This window comes from Ambystoma mexicanum, chromosome 11 (genome assembly GCF_040938575.1).
Source record: "Ambystoma mexicanum isolate Mex_15411 chromosome 11, UKY_AmexF1_1, whole genome shotgun sequence".
Taxonomy (NCBI): Eukaryota; Metazoa; Chordata; class Amphibia; order Caudata; family Ambystomatidae; genus Ambystoma; species Ambystoma mexicanum.
Window position 1 is genome coordinate 197534379 of NC_090934.1, and position 19338 is coordinate 197553716.

The 19338-nt window shown below is 44.8% G+C and overlaps 1 protein-coding gene across 1 annotated transcript in view; it reads left to right on the forward strand.

The window, feature by feature from the left end:
• The window catches only part of LOC138503230 (uncharacterized), a 204708-nt gene that overhangs the window by 39184 nt on the left and 146186 nt on the right, over nucleotides 1-19338 (forward strand). The window contains exon 2 of the mRNA XM_069622816.1: nucleotides 5913-6007. Coding sequence (XP_069478917.1) covers nucleotides 5944-6007 — 64 coding nt within the window. The 5' untranslated portion in view covers nucleotides 5913-5943. The remainder of the gene's footprint in view (nucleotides 1-5912; nucleotides 6008-19338) is intronic.

Here is a 19338-nt window from a genome sequence, read left to right on the forward strand (position 1 = left end):
ATTTCCCCCATTATGTCTACATCCAGGGTATCATTGGAGATGTCACTGTGCACATGTGACCCTGGCAGCCCCCCTTCACCACTGTTCAGGGGGCCCCTGAGGTACAATGTAGTCCTTTTCTTATGGCCGGTTGTCTTGTCTTATTACAGAGCTACTTATCCATCTCAGAAACCGTTAGGAGGAACGACGATGACATAAAACAATCTGAGCTCCAAATCCAAATATTGGAGTAAATGATTGTGCAACGACCCAGAAACTGATCTTCTAGCAAATGGTAACACCTATCGTAGTGTCCTCTGTGCAGATGGACCAACTACACGATCCAGTAACAGTTTTGAAACTGTATTGTCTCTTTACGTCTTCTCCAGTTACCACTTCTACATTCAGTTCTTCAGATATTTACTTCTTCTTGCATTTACTTCTCACTTTTACTTCTCACATGTACTTCTTCTTGCTTTTACTTTTTTCACTTTTACTTCTTACATGTACTTCCTGCTTTTACTTCTCACTTTTACTTCTTGTTGCTTTTACTTCTTCTCATGTTTACTTCTCTCATTTACTTCTTCTTGCTTTTACTTATTCTCACGTTTACTTCTCACTTTTAATTCTTGCTTTTACTTCTCACTTTTAGTTCTTTTCACTTTTACTTCTTCTTGCTTTTTCTTCTCACTTTTATTTCTTCTCACTTTTACTTCCTCTCACTTTTATTTATTCTCACCTTTACTTCTTCTCACTTTTATTTCTTCTCATGTTTACCTGTCACTTTTAGTTCTTTTCACTTTTACTTCTTGATTTTACTTCTGACTTTTAATTCTTCTCACATTTAATTCTTCTTTATTTTACTTCTTTTCACTTTACTTCCCAAGTTTACTTCTTGATTTTACTTCTCACTTTTACTTCTTATTGCTTTTACTTCTCACTTTTGCGTCTCACATTTACTTCTTCTTGCTTTTACTTCTCACTTTTAGTTCTTTTCACTTTTACTTCTTCTTGATTTTACTTCTCACATTTTTTATTCTCGATTATAATTCACACTTTTATTTATTCGCACTTTTACTTCTCACTTTTATTTCTTCTTTCTTTTACTTCTCACTTGTAGTTCTTCTCACTTTTACTTATCACTTTTATTTCTTCTCAAGTTTACTTCATCTCACATTTATTTCTACTCAAGTTTACTTCTCACTTTTATTTCTTCTTGCATTTACTTCTTACTTTTAGTTATTTTCACTTTTACTTCTTGATTTTACTTCTGACTTTTATTTCTTCTCACATTTACTTCTTCTCACTTTTTTTTCTTATTGTGTTTACTTCTCACCTTTAGTTCTTTTCACTTTTACTTCTTAATTTTACTTCTGACTTTTATTTCTTCTCACTTTTACTTCTCACTTTTATTTCTTCTTGCTTTTACTTCTCATGTTTAGTTCTTCTCACTTATACTTCTTCTCACTTGTATTTCTTCTTGCTTTTACTTCTCACTTTTAGTTCTCACTTCTGCTTCTCCTTGCTTTTACTTCATCTGCATCGTCAGATTATTAAGGTGGGAATGACTATGATTAAGGTTAGTTGTAAGGTTAGGGTCAGGGTCAAAGGATTAGGGGGAGAACATGGGTTAGGGAGGAAGGGGGGTTACTGGAGCTCTCCCCCAGTCATGACAGTGAATGCTAGAAGTGAAAGACAGAAGAAGCAAAGGTATAAAGGTTTACAAGTAACAAAGTGAATGTATGGTGAAGTAAATGCAGACTAAATTAAGGCATACATCCTTTTAAACTCCTTTGAGTTCTGTTGTGGCAGTTACCTTATATATCCTTACATTTGTATAGTGGTGTTGAATCAGAAAAATACAATATTAAGGCTTTTACACCATGCAAAGAGAAATACACCAACACAGGCTTGTAAAGATTCCCAGAATCTTTATTGCAATACTGTACAGTTTACAAAACAAAGTGCACAAATAGCTATTTGGCCGTCAGTACATCACAGAGACCACCAGAAGGTTCAATGTGAGCAGTGAACAGGAATTGCTAGCTGGACATCAGGGTATTTATACAATTTCTTCTTAACGATGTCCAGCCTCCTACAAGTTAATCATGTACTGGGCTAGGGTTGCGCCAGATTTATTCCTAATTTACATATCTCGTGCATGTGGTTTACCTTTTAATACATTTACTAACAAGCACTGTTATTCTCTGGGTTTAACTTTACACTCTTTACACATTGCTTTAATGCAGGTCAAACAGATGTTTCACATGACATGTTTTAACAGTGTTATTGTTCTTATATACTTGTAGGTTAACATCACCGATTCAAGTAATCCCCTGATCCCGAGGTCAACAAAGGACAAGGTCTTCATGACCCTAACATGTAGGCTGCAGGCAGGTTGAACATTAACTCTCCTACAAAGGTTGAAGAGGTTAATTTAGAACAAGAGAACACAGGTCGGCCATTTTAGGCCACGGGGTGATTTTGCACGAATAACTAAAATGGCGGCTTTGACCTAAAATGGAGGCTCGATTAACTTAAGGTTACGACCTTGCAATGCGGATTTTCTCGCAGAGCGACTGGGCATAGGCCAACATATACAATGAGGACGAAACAATACTATATCAGTTTTAACTGTGGGGTGTCACTAGAAATCTCTTTGAACATGTAATAATTCACTTACATGTAAAATAATATGATATAATATGATATAATGTGGCAATTATAACGTGCCTGAACACAAGTGTTTCTAGGCGTGACAAGACAAGGAGGGGGAAACACAGGAGGACAAAATAACAATCTGAATAGGCCTTGTGTCATTCAGATTGCACAAGTGCAGGGAAGGGGTAAGGGGAGAAGTGCCAGAGGGGATGGGAAGCGGGAAATACATTTAACTCACAATTGCAGCCAGCGAGTGACTCATATGTGCAGAGGGAAGGGACTGTAGGGTTGCAGGTACAGAACCTTAAGTGCTGGGGAGCCCGGAGGCAGTGCAAGGACAACTGGACAGGCAGGAGCCGGGGCCCGAGTTCAAAGGGTGACCAGTGCACAGAGTAGTCAAGTGTATCAGCAGGGGAGAGGAAGAGAGACAGCAGAAGTGAAAAGGAAGGTCTTGAGTTGCTTCTGGAACCGGAGGTGGTTCCGCTCAAATTTGAGAGGGACGGGGAGGCTGTTCCAGAGAAAGGCCCAAGCCAAGGAGATCGATCTTCCCCCAACTCTCTGCTTGGAGAAGTGTCTGACTCCCAGAGTGTTGGTGGTGGATGAGTGGAGAGCTTGAGAAGGAAGATGTTTTGGAAGAAAAAGTTGCAGGTATAGCAGTCTCAACCCCAGAAAGACTTGTGGACAATGCAGAGGGTCTTGAAAATTGCTGCTTGTAAATTGATCCCTCATTCCCACTTTAGACTCTAAATGCACAGAAAGATGAAATTGCTCGGATGTTTATTAGAAGACGACTGGGACTTTGCCCCAACTCAAGAGCAGTTTTTGAAGTCTGCTGGGGATCTGTCTGTCTCGGTTAGCCTTGACCCTTTTAAAACCCTGCCCTGGAGCCACCCCAGCTGTTGGTGTGACCAGAGAAAAACACAGATAGCTTGAAGACAAAGGGGGAGTGCTGTGTTTTTGTTATGGTTAAAGGCAGAATGTGAGCAGCAGCGACAAAGGCAATCACTGATATTCGGACCTGCCTTTTACTCAGAGACACATATTGGCATCAAGTGAGTCCTGCATGAATGTCACCATCACTTTGAGGGTGCATTATATGCACGGGGAAGGGGATGCGGACATGCTCTGCAGTCACTGATGGGGTTCTGACAGACCTTGTAAGGGGCCAGACTGAGTACCAGGCTGCGGGGTGTACAACTCCTTTTCTTTTCTGTTTTTTGTAAATTATAAGTGTTCACAAATGTGCAAGTTCAGCAGCACTACCAAACCAGTGGCCAAATCAGCACATTAAATTACACTTTGCCGTGATGCTCAGTGAAATAATAAATAGATAATTGTCTTTCAATCGGAGCACAACCCTTTCCAAGAAGGAAGGACATTTTAGAGTCAAAAGTGTGTTTACTTGGCAAAATATGAATACATTGGAAATTATTTAATTTTACTAACATGAAAACTAGCTCATTTTAAACTGTTTTGAAATGTTAATTTCCAGTGATACCTTACAGTACATAGTGTAGGCATGGTATACATGTTGCATTTATCTTACTTAACAAAGTGCATTATCAAAATAGTATAACTTTACAAACCTCTTCCTGGTTGACTGCCATCATTCCAAGATTGAAAGTCTGGTATATTCTTAGTTTACTCTCACAAAAATATCCAAATGAGAAAGGCGAAGGAGACAAATAGCAACAATTGGAGTTTCTGGCTGCTTTGCATAAAATCAAAGATCATTGTAGGAAAATAAGAAAGACAATAGATCTGTATATTTGACTAATCTAACTGATAAAAGGTGTGTATGCTTGAATCAGTAAACAGATCATGCACACTGGGTTTGGTGCAAAGTTTAGGGTTCACAACACTCATCCTAATATTAATATGTTTGTAACCATGAACCATATATAATAATTTTAGACACTAACAGGCTTACGGTCTGAGGGTAGAAGGCCGGCACCACCTATTACTGCACTGGGTTCCTTTGACTGCCCTGCTTCTCATTTTTAAAAATAATGTTCCTTGGGGGACCATTTAAAAGTGGAGAGTGAAAAGGTGCATGACCGTGTGCATGCCCAGCCACACTTGATTACTCATCCTTAAAGACTTATATAAATGAGATAGAAACATATATTTTTTTAAAAAACACTAATAGCCCTATGAATCAGGTTCTTATATATTAAATACCCTCAGTAGGACATTCATTAATTGTCCATGGTTGTGGTAGTACACATTCTTCTACTTCATTCATCCAAGCTGACTTCTTATGGCGATTATCAGCCAGACACTAAACCCTGCAATAGGAAGGTGGGTTAAAACGTGTTAACGCTTTAAAGAAAATTGTGTGCATGTCTCTGTGAATCGGCCAGTTCACAGGGCAAAGATAGACGTTGAAAGGAACCATCTAAGCGTTTCTGTGACAAAAACCTGCTGACTTCTGACACCGATAGGGAGGTGAGAGGGAGAGAGAGAGAGAGAGGGGGGGGGAGACAGAGAGAGAGAGAGAGAGAGGGAGAGGGAGAGGGAGAGAGAGAGAGAGAGAGAGAGAGAGAGAACGAGAGAGGGGGGGAGAGAGGGAAAGGGAGAGAGGGAGAGGGAGAGGGAGGGAGAGAGAGAGAGAGGGAGGGAGAGAGAGGGAGAGGGGAGAGAGGGAGAGGGAGAGAGAGAGGGGGAGAGGGGGGAGAGAGAGAGAGAGAGAGGGAGAATGAGACAGTAAGGGAAAGAGATAGGGGGAAGAAAGAGATATAGAGCAGCAGGAAGGAAGAGAGCTAGAGAAGGACATGACGCAAGAGACAGAGGCGGAGAATGTGACAGAAAACGGAAGGGAACAAGAGAACAAAGGAAAGAGAGCATGAGAGAACGAGAGCTAGGAAAGGAGAGATGGAGAAGGATAGGGACAGGGGAATGCACAGAAGAAAAACAACATATCATTAAAAAGATAATAATAATGGGACAAAAAATTGAAAGAGAATCGCTACTCCTTCGCTTGTTGCCAGGGTATGATATGAAAAGGTTCCTAAGGGCGGATCCGGGGATCGAACCTGTATTGCTCTGTGTCGTCTTGTTTTCAAGGTGAGCAACTAGCTATCCTGACTAGTCAGCTCCCTTGTTGCCCTCATAAGTATTTCAGACTCTCTCGCTGAATGTACTGAACGCCAGAATGTGGAAGAGTGCCTTTGGTTGTAGGAGATCTGTTTCTGTGGGTGTTCTTGTATATCGTCCCTTGCCCCGCGGAGGGAGGGGCTAAGTATTAACATTGCAATGTGTTTGTGTTACAGGCCCGACCCCCAAGAACAGCCCTAGAGAGAGATGGAGGCACTGCTGGGCCTAGCACTGTTCCTTGCCTGCTTCCACGGAGTGCACCTACAGCTGAGTGAGTACTAGTCTTCTCAATGCACCGTCAGCCCGTGGCATGCTCCTTCCTTGGCACGAGTACCCCTCGCCATGTATTAACCCTAGCTCGGAGTGCATGTGCAGCTTCCCATGGATGCGTTGGAATCTTGGGCCCTAACCCTAGAGTTATTCCAGCTAGGGTCCCTACTAAGCTACTGAGCCACTCTACAGTCCCATTCTGGTGACTAGAAACAGCTCATGTGTTGAGGGTTTCTGACTCTGGAGAACTGCCTTCATGTATCACCAAACGGATAAGGAGTCATATGCCTCCTCAGGGAGCTCCCTATCAGAAGCCTCCAAAAATGCCCTGTGAGTACCACTACCCACCATATGACCATTATCAGAAGTCTCCAAGCATGCCCTGTGAGCACCCTCCGTACGCCCCTATCAAGAGTTAGCAAGCATGCACCGTGAGTGCTCTCCATGTGCTCCCTATCAGAAGTCTCCAAACATGCCCTGTGAGTATCACTACCCTCCATATGCCCCCTATCAGAAGTCTCCAAACATGCCCTGTGTGTATGTACGATGTGCTCACAATCAAAGGTCTCGAAGCATGCCCTGTGAGTACTCTCCATGTACACGCAACCAGAAGTCTCCGAGCATGCCCTGTGAGTAACCTCTATGTGCTCCCTATCAGACTCTCGAAGCATTCCCTGTGAGTACTCTCCATGCTCACACGATCAGAAGTCTACAAACATGCCCTGTGAGTACTCTTCATGTACACACGATCAGAAGTCTCAAAACATGCACTGTGAGTACCCTCTATGGGCACCCTATCATAAGTCTCCAAGCATGCCTTGTGAGTACTCTGCATGTACACACATCCAGAAGTCTCCAAACATGCCCTGTGAGTACCCTCTATGTGTTCCCTATCAGACGTCTCGAAGCATGCCCTGTGAGTACTCTCCATGCACACACGATCAGAAGTCTACAAACATTCCCTGTGTGTACTCTCCATGTACACACGATCAGAAGTCTCAGAAAATACACTGTGAGTACCCTCTATGTGCTCCCTCTCAGAAGTCTCCAAGCATGCTCTGTGAGTACGCTCTATGTACACACGATCAGAAGTCTCCAATCATGCCATGTGAGTACCCTCTATGTCCTCTTTATCAGAAGTCTCCAAGCATGCGCTGTGAGTACTCACCATGTACACACGACCAGAAGGCTCCAAAGATACCCTGTGTGTACCCTCTATGTGCTCCCTACCGGAAGTCTTCATGCATGCCCTTAAAGTACCATATATATGCTCCATATCAGAAGTCTCCAAGCATGCCCTGAGTGCACTCCATGTACACACAATCAGAAGTCTACAAACATGCCCTGTGAGTACGCTCTATGTCCTCCCTATCAGAAGTCTCCAAACATGCCCTGTGAGTACTCTCCATGTACACATGATCAGAATTCTCAAAGCATGCCCTGTGAGTACTCTCCATTAACACACGACCAGAAGTCTCCAAACATGCCCTGTGTGTACCATCTATGTGCTCCGTATCAGAAGTCTACAAACATACCATGTGAGTACTCTCCACTTACACACAACCAGAAGTCTCCAAATAAGTCCTTTGAGTACCCTCTATGTGCTCCCTACCAGAGGTCTCCAAACATGCCCCGTGAGTACCCTCTAGGTGCTACCTATCAGAAGCTACCAAGCATACCCTGTGAGTACTCTCCATGTATACACAATCAGAAGTCTCCAAACATGCCATTTGAGTACCCTCTATGTCCTCCATATCAGAAGTCTCCAAACATGCCCTGTGAGTACTCTCCATGGGCATACGACCAGAATTCTCCAAACATGCCCTGTGAGTACCCTCTATGTGCTCCCTATCAGAAGTATCCAAACATGCCCTGTGAGTACCCTATATGTGCTCCCTAAGAGAAGTCTCGAAACATGCCCTGAGAGTAGCCCCTATGTGCTTCCTATCAGAATTCTCCAAACATACTTTGTGAGAACTCTCCATTTAAACACAACCAGAAGTCTCCAAACAGGCCCTGTGAGTACCCTCTATGTACTTCCTATCAGAAGTCTCCGAACATTTCCTGTGAGTACCCTCTATGTGGTCCCTATCAGAAGTCTCCAAACATACAATTTACAAACGATCAGAAGAAACATGAGTACCCTCTATGTGCTCCCTATTAGAAGTCTCCAAACATGCCATTTATACACGATCAGAAGAAACATGCCATGTGATTACCTTCCATGTACAGACGATCAGAAGACTCCAAACATGCCAAGTGAGTACCTTGTATGTCCCCTCTATCAGAATTCTCCAAGCACGCCCTGTGAATACTCTCCATGTACAAACGATCAGAATTCTCCAAACATGCCATGTGAGTACCCTATATGTCCTCTCTATCAGAAGTCTCCAAACATGCCCAGTGAGTACTCTCCATGTACACACGACCAGAATTCTCCAAACATGCCCTGTGAATACCCTATATGTGCTCCCTATCAGAAGTCTCCAAGCCTGCCCTGTGAGTACTCTCGTTGTGCACACGACCAGAATTCTCCAAACATGTCCTGTGAGTACCCTCTATGTGCTCCGTATCAGAAATCTCCAAACATACTCTGTGAGTACTCTCCATTTAAACACAACCAGAAGTCTCCAAACATGCCCTGTGAGTACCGTCTATGTGCTCCCTATAAGAAGTCTCCAAACATGCCCTGTGAGTACCGTCTATGTGGTCCGTATCAGAAGTCTCCAAACATGCCATTTACACACGATCAGAAGAAACATGCCATGTGATTACCTTCCATGTGCCCCCTATCAGAAGTCTCCAAACATGCCCTATGAGTACCCTCTATGTGCTCACTATCAGACTTCTCCAAGCATGCCCTGTGAGTACTCTCCATGTACACACAATCAGAAGTCTCCAAGCATGCCCAGTGAGTACCCTCTATGTCCTCCCTATGAGAAGTCTCTAAGCATGCCCTGTGAGTACTCTCCATGTACACACTATCAGAAGTCTCCAAACATACCATGTGAGTACCCTCAATGTACTCCCTATCAGAAGTCTCCAAACATGCCCAGTGAGTACTCTCCATGTACACACGACCAGAATTCTCCAAACATGCCCTGTGAGTACCCTCTATGTGCTCCCTATCAGAAATATCCAAACATAATCTGTGAGTACTCTCCATCTAAACACGACCAGAAGTCTCCAAACATGCCCTGTGAGTACCCTCTATGTGCTCCCTATCGGAAGGCTCCAAACATGCCATTTACACACGATCAGAAGAAACATGAGTACCCTCCATGTGCTCCCTATCAGAAGTCTCCGAATGTGCCCTGTGAGTATCCTCTATGTGCTACCTATCAGAAGTCTCCAAGCATGACCTGTGAGTACTCTCCATGTACACACGATCAGAAGTCTCCAAACATGCCCTGTGAGTACCCTCTATGTGCTCCCTAACAGAAGTCTCCAAACATGCCCTGTGAGTACCCTATATGTGCTCCCTATCAGAAATCTCTAAGCATGCCCTGTGAGTACTCTCCATGTACACACGATCAGAAGTCTCCAAACATTCCCTGTGAGTACCCTCTATTTGCTCCCTATCAGAAGTCTCCAAGCATGACCTGTGAGTACTCTCCATGTACACACGATCAGAAGTCTCCAAACATGCCCTGTGAGTTTCCTCTATGTGCTCCCTAACAGAAGTCTCCAAACATGCCCTGTGAGTACCCTATATGTGCTCCCTATCAGAAGTCTGTAAGCATGGCCGTTGAGTACTCTCCATGTACACACAATCAGAATTCACCAAACATGCACTTTGAGTACACTATATGTGCTCCCTATCAGAAGTCTCCAAGCATGCCCTGTGAGTACTCTCTATGTACACACGACCAGAATTCGACCAAACATGCCCTGTGAGTACTCTACATTTAAACACGATCAGAAGTCTCCAAACATGCCCTGTGAGTACCCTCTATGTGCTCCCTATCAGAAGTCTCCAAGCATGCCCTGTGAGCACCCTCTATGTGCTCCCTATAAGAAGTAACCAAAAATTCCCTGTGAATACCCTCTATGTGCTCCCTATCAGAAGTCTCCAAACATGCCATTTGCAAACGATCAGAAGAAACATGAGTACCCTTCATGTGCTCCCTATCAGAAGTCTCAAAACATGCCTTTTACACACGATCAGAAGAAACATGCCATGTAAGTACCCTCCACGTGCTCCCTATAAGAAGTCTCCAAATGTGCCCTGTGAGTATCCTCTATGTGCTCCCCATCAGAAGTCTCCAAGCATGCCATGTGAGTACCCTCTATGTCCTCCCTAACAGAAGTCTCCAAACATGCCCTGTGCGTACTCTCCATGTGCACATGACCAGAAGACTCCAAACCTGGCCTTTGAGTACCCTCTATGTGCTCCCTAACAGAAGTCTCCAAACATGCCTTGTGAGTACCCTATATGTACTCCATTTCAGAAGTCTGAAAACATGCCCTGTGAGTACTCTCCATTTACACATGACCAAAAGTCTCCAAACATGTCCTGTGAGTCCCCTCTATGTGCTCCATATCACGAAGACTCCAAACATACCCTGTGAGTACTCTCCATTTAAACATGACCAGGAGACTCTAAACATGCCCCGTGAGTATTCTCTATGTGCTTCCTATCAGATGCCTCCAAACATGCCCTGTGAGTACCCTCTATGTCCTCCCTATCAGAAGTCTCCAAACATGCCCTGTGAGTACTCTCTATGTACTCCCTATCAGAGGTCTCCAAACATTCCCTGTAAGTACCCTCTATGTGGTCCCTATCAGAAGTCTCCAAACATACCATTTACACACGATCAGAAGAAACATGAGTACCCTCTATGTGCTCCCTATTAGAAGTCTCCAAATATGCCATTTACACACGATCAGAAGAAACATGCCATGTGATTACCTTCCATGTGCACCCTATCAGAAGTCTTCAAACGTGCCCTGTGAGTACCCTCTATGTGCTCCCCACCAGAAATCTCCAAGTATGCCCTGTGAGTACCCTCTATGTGCTCACTATCAGAAGTCTCCAAGCATGCCCTGTGAGTACTCTCCATGTACAAATGATCAGAAGTCTCCAAACATGCCATGTGAGTACCCTCTATGTCCTCCCTATCAAAAGTCTCCAAACATGCCCAGTGAGTACTCTCCATGTACACACGACCAGAATTCTCCAAACATGCCCTGTGAATACCCTATAGGTGCTCCCTATCAGAAGTCTCCAAGCCTGCCCTGTGAGTACTCTCTATGTGCACACAACCAGAATTCTCCAAACAAGTCATGTGAGTACCCTCTATGTGCTCCCTATCAGAAATCTCCAAACATACTCTGTGAGTACTCTCCATTTAAACATGATCAGAAGTCTCCAAACATGCCCTGGGAGTACCCTCTATGTGCTCCTTATCAGAAGGCTCCAAACATGCCCTATGAGTACACTCTTTGTGCTCCCTATCAGAAGGCTCCAAACATGCCATTTACACACAATCAAAAGAAACATGAGTACCCTCTATGTGCTCCCTACCAGAAGTCTTCAAACATGCCATTTACACACGATCAGAAGAAACATGCCATGTAAGTACCCTCCATGTGCTCCCTATCAGAGGTCTCCAACTGTGCCCTGTGAGTATCCTCTTTGTGCTCCCCATCAGAAGTCTCCAAGCATGACCTGTGAGTACTCTCCATGTACACACGACCAGAAGTCTCCAAACATGCTGTGTGAGTACCCTCTATTTGCTCGCTAACAGAAGTATCCCAACATGCCCTGTGAGTACCCTATATGTGCTCCCTATCAGAAGTCTCAAAACTTGCTGTGTGAGTACTCTCCATTTACATACAACCAGAAGACTCCAAACATGCCCTGTGGGTACCCTCTATGTGCTACATATTAGAAGTCTCCAAGCATACCCTGTGAGTACTCTCCATTTAAACACGACCAGGAGTCTCTAAGTATGCCCTGTGAGTACTCTCCATATACACACGATCAGAAGTCTCCAAACATGCCCTGTGAGTACCCTCTATGTGCTCCCTATCAGAAGTATCCAAACATACCCTCTGAGTACTCTCCACTTACACACAATCAGAAGTCTCCAAACATACCATGTGAGTACCTTATATGTCCTCCCTATCAGAAGTCTCCAAACATGCCTTGTGAGTACTCTCCACTTACACATGACCAGAAGTCTCCAAACATGCTCTTTGAGTACCCTCTATGTGCTGCCTATCAGAAGTCTCCAAGCCTGCCCTGTGAGTACTCTCTATGTGCACACGACCAGAATTCTCCAAACAAGTCCTGTGAGTACCCTCTATGTGCTCCCCATCAGAAATCTCCAAACATACTCTGTGAGTACTCTCCATTTAAACATGATCAGAAGTCTCCAAACATGTCCTGGGAGTACCCTCTATGTGCTCCCTATAAGAAGTCTCCAAACATGCCCTGTGAGTACACTCTATGTGCTCCCTATCAGAAGGCTCCAAACATGCCATTTACACATGATCAAAAGAAACATGAGTACCCTCTATGTGCTCCCTACCAGAAGTCTCCAAACATGCCATTTACACACGATCAGAAGAAACATGCCATGTAAGTACCCTCCATGTGCTCCCTATCAGAAGTCTCCAACTGCGCCCTGTGAGTATACTCTATGCGCTCCCCATCAGAAGTCTCCAAGCATGACCTGTGAGTACTCTCCATGTACACACGACCAGAAGTCTCCAAACATGCCCTGTGAGTACCCTCTATGTGCTCACTAACAGAAGTCTCCAAACATGCCCTGTGAGTACCCTATATGTGCTCCCTATCAGAAGTCTCAAAACATGCCGTGTGAGTACTCTCCATTTACACACGACCAGAAGTCTCCAAACATGCCCTGTGAGTACCCTCTATGTGCTACATATTAGAAGTCTCCAAGCATACCCTGTGAGTACTCTCCATTTAAACACGACCAGGAGTCTCTAAGTATGCCCTGCGAGTACTCTCCATGTACACACGATCAGAAGTCTCCAAACATGCCCTGTGAGTACCCTCTATTCGCTCCCTATCAGAAGTCTCCAAACATGGCCTGTGAGTACTCTCCATATACACCCAATCAGAAGTCTCCAAACATGCCCTGTGAGTACCCTCTATGTGCTCCCTATCAGAAGTATCCAAACATACCCTCTGAGTACTCTCCACTTACACACAATCAGAAGTCTCCAAACATACCATGTGAGTACCTTATATATCCTCCCTATCAGAAGTCTCCAAACATGCCTTGTGAGTACTCTCCATTTACACATGACCAGAAGTCTCCAAACATACCCTTTGAGTACCCTCTATGTGCTCCCTACCAGAAGTCTCCAAACATGCCCTTTGAGTACCCTCTATGTGGTCCCTATCAGACGTCTCCAAGCATGCCCTGTGAGTACTCTCCATGTACACACGACCAGAAGTCTCCAAACATGCCCTGTGAGTACCCTCTATGTGCTCCCTAATAGAAGTCTCCAAACATACTCTGTCAATACCCTATATGTGATCCCTATCAGAAGTCTCAAAACATGCCTTGTGAGCACTCTCCATTTACACATGACCAGAAGTCTCCAAACATGCCCTGTGAGTACCCTCTATGTGCTCCATATCAGAAGGTTCCAAGCGTACCCTTTGAGTACTCTCCATTCAAACACAACCCGAATTCTCCAAACATGCCCTGTGAGTACCCTCTATGTACTCCCTATCAGAAGTCTCCAAACATGCCCTGTGCTTACCATCGATGTTCGCCCTATCAGAAGTCTAAAATACATACCATTTACACACGATCACAAGAAACATGACTACCCTCTATGTGCTCCCTATTAGAAGTCTCCAAACATGCCATTTACACACAATCAGAAGAAACATGCCATGTGATTACCCCTATGTGCTTCCTATCTGAAGTCTCCAAATGTTCCCTATGAGTATTCTCTATGTGCTCCCCATCAGAAGTCTCCAAGCATACCATGTGAGTACCCTCTATGTACTCCCTATCAGAAGTCTCCAAACATGCCCTGTGAGTACTCTCCATGTACACTCGACCAGAATTCTCCAAACATGCCCTGTGAGTACACTATATGTGCTCCCTATCAGAAGTCTCCAAGCATGCCCTCTGAGTACTCTCTATGTACACATGACCAGAATTCACCAAACGTGCCCTGTGAGTACTCTCCATTTAAACACAACCAGAAGTCGCCAAACATGCCCTGTGAGTACCCTCTATGTGCTCCCTATCAGAAGTCTCCAAGCATGCCCTGTGAGCACCCTCTATGTGCTCCCTATAAGAAGTCTCCAAAAATGCCCTGTGAGTACCCTCTATGTGCTCCCTATCAGAAGTCTCCAAACATGCCATTTACACACGATCAGAAGAAAAATGCCATGGAAGTACCCTCTATGTGCTCCCTATCAGAAGTCTCCAAATGTGCCCTGTGAGTATCCTCTATGTGCTCCCCATCAGAAGTCTCCAAGCATGCCATGTGAGTACCCTCTATGTCCTCCCTATCAGAACTCTCCTAACATGGCTGTGCGTACTCTCCATGTGCACATGACCAGAAGTCTCCAAAATCTGGCCTTTGAGTACCCTCTATGTGCTCCCTAACAGAAGTCTCCAAACATGCCCTGTGAGAACGCTATATGTGCTCCATATCAGAAGTCTGAAAACATGCCATGTGAGTACTCTCCATTTACACACGACCAAAAGTCTCCAAACATGCCCTGTGAATACCCTCTATGTGCTCCATATCAAAAGTCTCCAAACATACCCTGCGAGTACTCTCCATTTAAACACGACCAGAAGTCTCTAAACATGCCCTGTGAGTATTCTCTATATGCTTCCTATCAGATGCCTCCAAACATGCCCTGTGAGTACCCTCTATGTGCTCCCTATCAGAAGTCTCCAAACATGCCCTGTGAGTACCCTCCATGTGCTCCCTCTAAGAAGTCCCCATACATGCCCCGTGAGTATTCTCTATGTACGCCCTATCAGAAGTCTCCAAAAATGCCCTGTGAGTACCCTCTATGTGCTCCCTATCAGAAATATCCAAACATACCCTCTGAGTACTCTCCACTTACACACAATCAGAAGTCTCCAAACATACCATGTGAGTACCTTATATGTCCTCCCTATCAGAAGTCTCCAAACATGCCTTGTGAGTACTCTCCACTTACACATGACCAGAAGTCTCCAAACATGCCCTTTGAGTACCCTCTATGTGCTGCCTATCAGAAGTCTCCAAGCCTGCCCTGTGAGTACTCTCTATGTGCACACGACCAGAATTCTCCAAACAAGTCCTGTGAGTACCCTCTATGTGCTCCCTATCAGAAATCTCCAAACATACTCTGTGAGTACTCTCCATTTAAACATGATCAGAAGTCTCCAAACATGTCCTGGGAGTACCCTCTATGTGCTCCCTATAAGAAGTCTCCAAACATGCCCTGTGAGTACACTCTATGTGCTCCCTATCAGAAGGCTCCAAACATGCCATTTACACACGATCAAAAGAAACATGAGTACCCTCTTTGTGCTCCCTACCAGAAGTCTCCAAACATGCCATTTACACACGATCAGAAGAAACATGCCATGTAAGTACCCTCCATGTGCTCCCTATCAGAAGTCTCCAACTGCGCCCTGTGAGTATACTCTATGCGCTCCCCATCAGTAGTCTCCAAGCATGACCTGTGAGTACTCTCCATGTACACACGACCAGAAGTCTCCAAACATGCCCTGTGAGTACCCTCTATGTGCTCACTAACAGAAGTCTCCAAACATGCCCTGTGAGTACCCTATATGTGCTCCCTATCAGAAGTCTCAAAACATGCCGTGTGAGTACTCTCCATTTACACACAACCAGAAGTCTCCAAACATGCCCTGTGAGTACCCTCTATGTGCTACATATTAGAAGTCTCCAAGCATACCCTGTGAGTACTCTCCATTTAAACACGACCAGGAGTCTCTAAGTATGCCCTGCGAGTACTCTCCATGTACACACGATCAGAAGTCTCCAAACATGCCCTGTGAGTACCCTCTATTCGCTCCCTATCAGAAGTCTCCAAACATGGCCTGTGAGTACTCTCCATATACACCCAATCAGAAGTCTCCAAACATGCCCTGTGAGTACCCTCTATGTGCTCCCTATCAGAAGTATCCAAACATACCCTCTGAGTACTCTCCACTTACACACAATCAGAAGTCTCCAAACATACCATGTGAGTACCTTATATATCCTCCCTATCAGAAGTCTCCAAACATGCCTTGTGAGTACTCTCCATTTACACATGACCAGAAGTCTCCAAACATGCCCTTTGAGTACCCTCTATGTGCTCCCTACCAGAAGTCTCCAAACATGCCCTTTGAGTACCCTCTATGTGGTCCCTATCAGACGTCTCCAAGCATGCCCTGTGAGTACTCTCCATGTACACACGACCAGAAGTCTCCAAACATGCCCTGTGAGTACCCTCTATGTGCTCCCTAATAGAAGTCTCCAAACATACTCTGTCAGTACCCTATATGTGATCCCTATCAGAAGTCTCAAAACATGCCTTGTGAGCACTCTCCATTTACACATGACCAGAAGTCTCCAAACATGCCCTGTGAGTACCCTCTATGTGCTCCATATCAGAAGGTTCCAAGCGTACCCTTTGAGTACTCTCCATTCAAACACAACCCGAATTCTCCAAACATGCCCTGTGAGTACCCTCTATGTACTCCCTATCAGAAGTCTCCAAACATGCCCTGTGCTTACCATCGATGTTCGCCCTATCAGAAGTCTAAAATACATACCATTTACACACGATCACAAGAAACATGACTACCCTCTATGTGCTCCCTATTAGAAGTCTCCAAACATGCCATTTACACACAATCAGAAGAAACATGCCATGTGATTACCCCTATGTGCTTCCTATCTGAAGTCTCCAAATGTTCCCTATGAGTATTCTCTATGTGCTCCCCATCAGAATTCTCCAAGCATACCATGTGAGTACCCTCTATGTACTCCCTATCAGAAGTCTCCAAACATGCCCTGTGAGTACTCTCCATGTACACTCGACCAGAATTCTCCAAACATGCCCTGTGAGTACACTATATGTGCTCCCTATCAGAAGTCTCCAAGCATGCCCTCTGAGTACTCTCTATGTACACATGACCAGAATTCACCAAACGTGCCCTGTGAGTACTCTCCATTTAAACACAACCAGAAGTCGCCAAACATGCCCTGTGAGTACCCTCTATGTGCTCCCTATCAGAAGTCTCCAAGCATGCCCTGTGAGCACCCTCTATGTGCTCCCTATAAGAAGTCTCCAAAAATGCCCTGTGAGTACCCTCTATGTGCTCCCTATCAGAAGTCTCCAAACATGCCATTTACACACGATCAGAAGAAAAATGCCATGGAAGTACCCTCTATGTGCTCCCTATCAGAAGTCTCCAAATGTGCCCTGTGAGTATCCTCTATGTGCTCCCCATCAGAAGTCTCCAAGCATGCCATGTGAGTACCCTCTATGTCCTCCCTATCAGAACTCTCCTAACATGGCTGTGCGTACTCTCCATGTGCACATGACCAGAAGTCTCCAAAATCTGGCCTTTGAGTACCCTCTATGTGCTCCCTAACAGAAGTCTCCAAACATGCCCTGTGAGTACGCTATATGTGCTCCATATCAGAAGTCTGAAAACATGCCATGTGAGTACTCTCCATTTACACACGACCAAAAGTCTCCAAACATGCCCTGTGAATACCCTCTATGTGCTCCATATCAAAAGTCTCCAAACATACCCTGCGAGTACTCTCCATTTAAACACGACCAGAAGTCTCTAAACATGCCCTGTGAGTATTCTCTATATGCTTCCTATCAGATGCCTCCAAACATGCCCTGTGAGTACCCTCTATGTGCTCCCTATCAGAAGTCTCCAAACATGCCCTGTGAGTACCCTCCATGTGCTCCCTCTAAGAAGTCCCCATACATGCCCCGTGAGTATTCTCTATGTACGCCCTATCAGAAGTCTCCAAACATTCCCTGTAAGTACCCTCTATGTGGTCCCTATCAGAAGTCTCCAAACATACCATTTACACACGATCAGAAGAAACATGAGTACCCCCTATGTGCTCCCTATTAGAAGTCTCCAAACATGCCATGTGATTACCTTCCATGTGCACCCTATCAGAAGTCTCCAAATGTGCCCTGTGAGTATCCTCTATGTGCTCCCCACCAGAAGTCTTCAAGTATGCCCTGTGAGTACCGTCTATGTGCTCACTATCAGAAGTCTCCAAGCATGCCCTGTGAGTACTCTCCATGTACACACGATCAGAAGACTCCAAACATGCCCTGTGAGTACCCTCTATGTGCTCCCTAACAGAAGTCTCCAAACATGCCCTGTGAGTACCCTATATGTGCTCCCTATCAGAAATCTCTAAGCATGCCCTGTGAATACTCTCCATGTACACACGATCAGAAGTCTCCAAACATGCCCTGTGAGTTCCCTCTATTTGCTCCCTAACAGAAGTCTCCAAACATGCCCTTTGAGTACCCTATATGTGCTCCCTATCAGAAGTCTGTAAGCATGGCCGTTGAGTACTCTCCATGTACACACAATCAGAATTCACCAAACATGCACTTTGAGTACACTATATGTGCTCCCTATCAGAAGTCTCCAAGCATGCCCTGTGAGTACTCTCTATGTACACACGACCAGAATTCGACCAAACATGCCCTTTGACTACTCTACATTTAAACACGATCAGAAGTCTCCAAACATGCCCTGTGAGTACCCTCTATGTGCTCCCTATCAGAAGTCTCCAAGCATGCCCTGTGAGCACCCTCTATGTGCTCCCTATAAGAAGTAACCAAAAATTCCCTGTGAATACCCTCTATGTGCTCCCTATCAGAAGTCTCCAAACATGCCATTTGCAAACGATCAGAAGAAACATGCGTACCCTTCATGTGCTCCCTATCAGAAGTCTCAAAACATGCCTTTTACACACGATCAGAAGAAACATGCCATGTAAGTACACTCCATGTGCTCCCTATCAGAAGTCTCCAAATGTGCCCTGTGAGTATCCTCTATGTGCTCCCCATCAGAAGTCTCCAAGCATGCCATGTGAGTACCCTCTATGTCCTCCCTATCAGAAGTCTCCAAACATGCCCTGTGTGTACTCTCCATGTGCACATGACCAGAAGTCTCCAAACCTGGCCTTTGAGTACCCTCTATGTGCTCCCTAACAGAAGTGTCCAAACATGCCTTGTGAGTACCCTATATGTACTCCATTTCAGAAGTCTGGAAACATGCCCTGTGAGTACTCTCCATTTACACATGACCAAAAGTCTCCAAA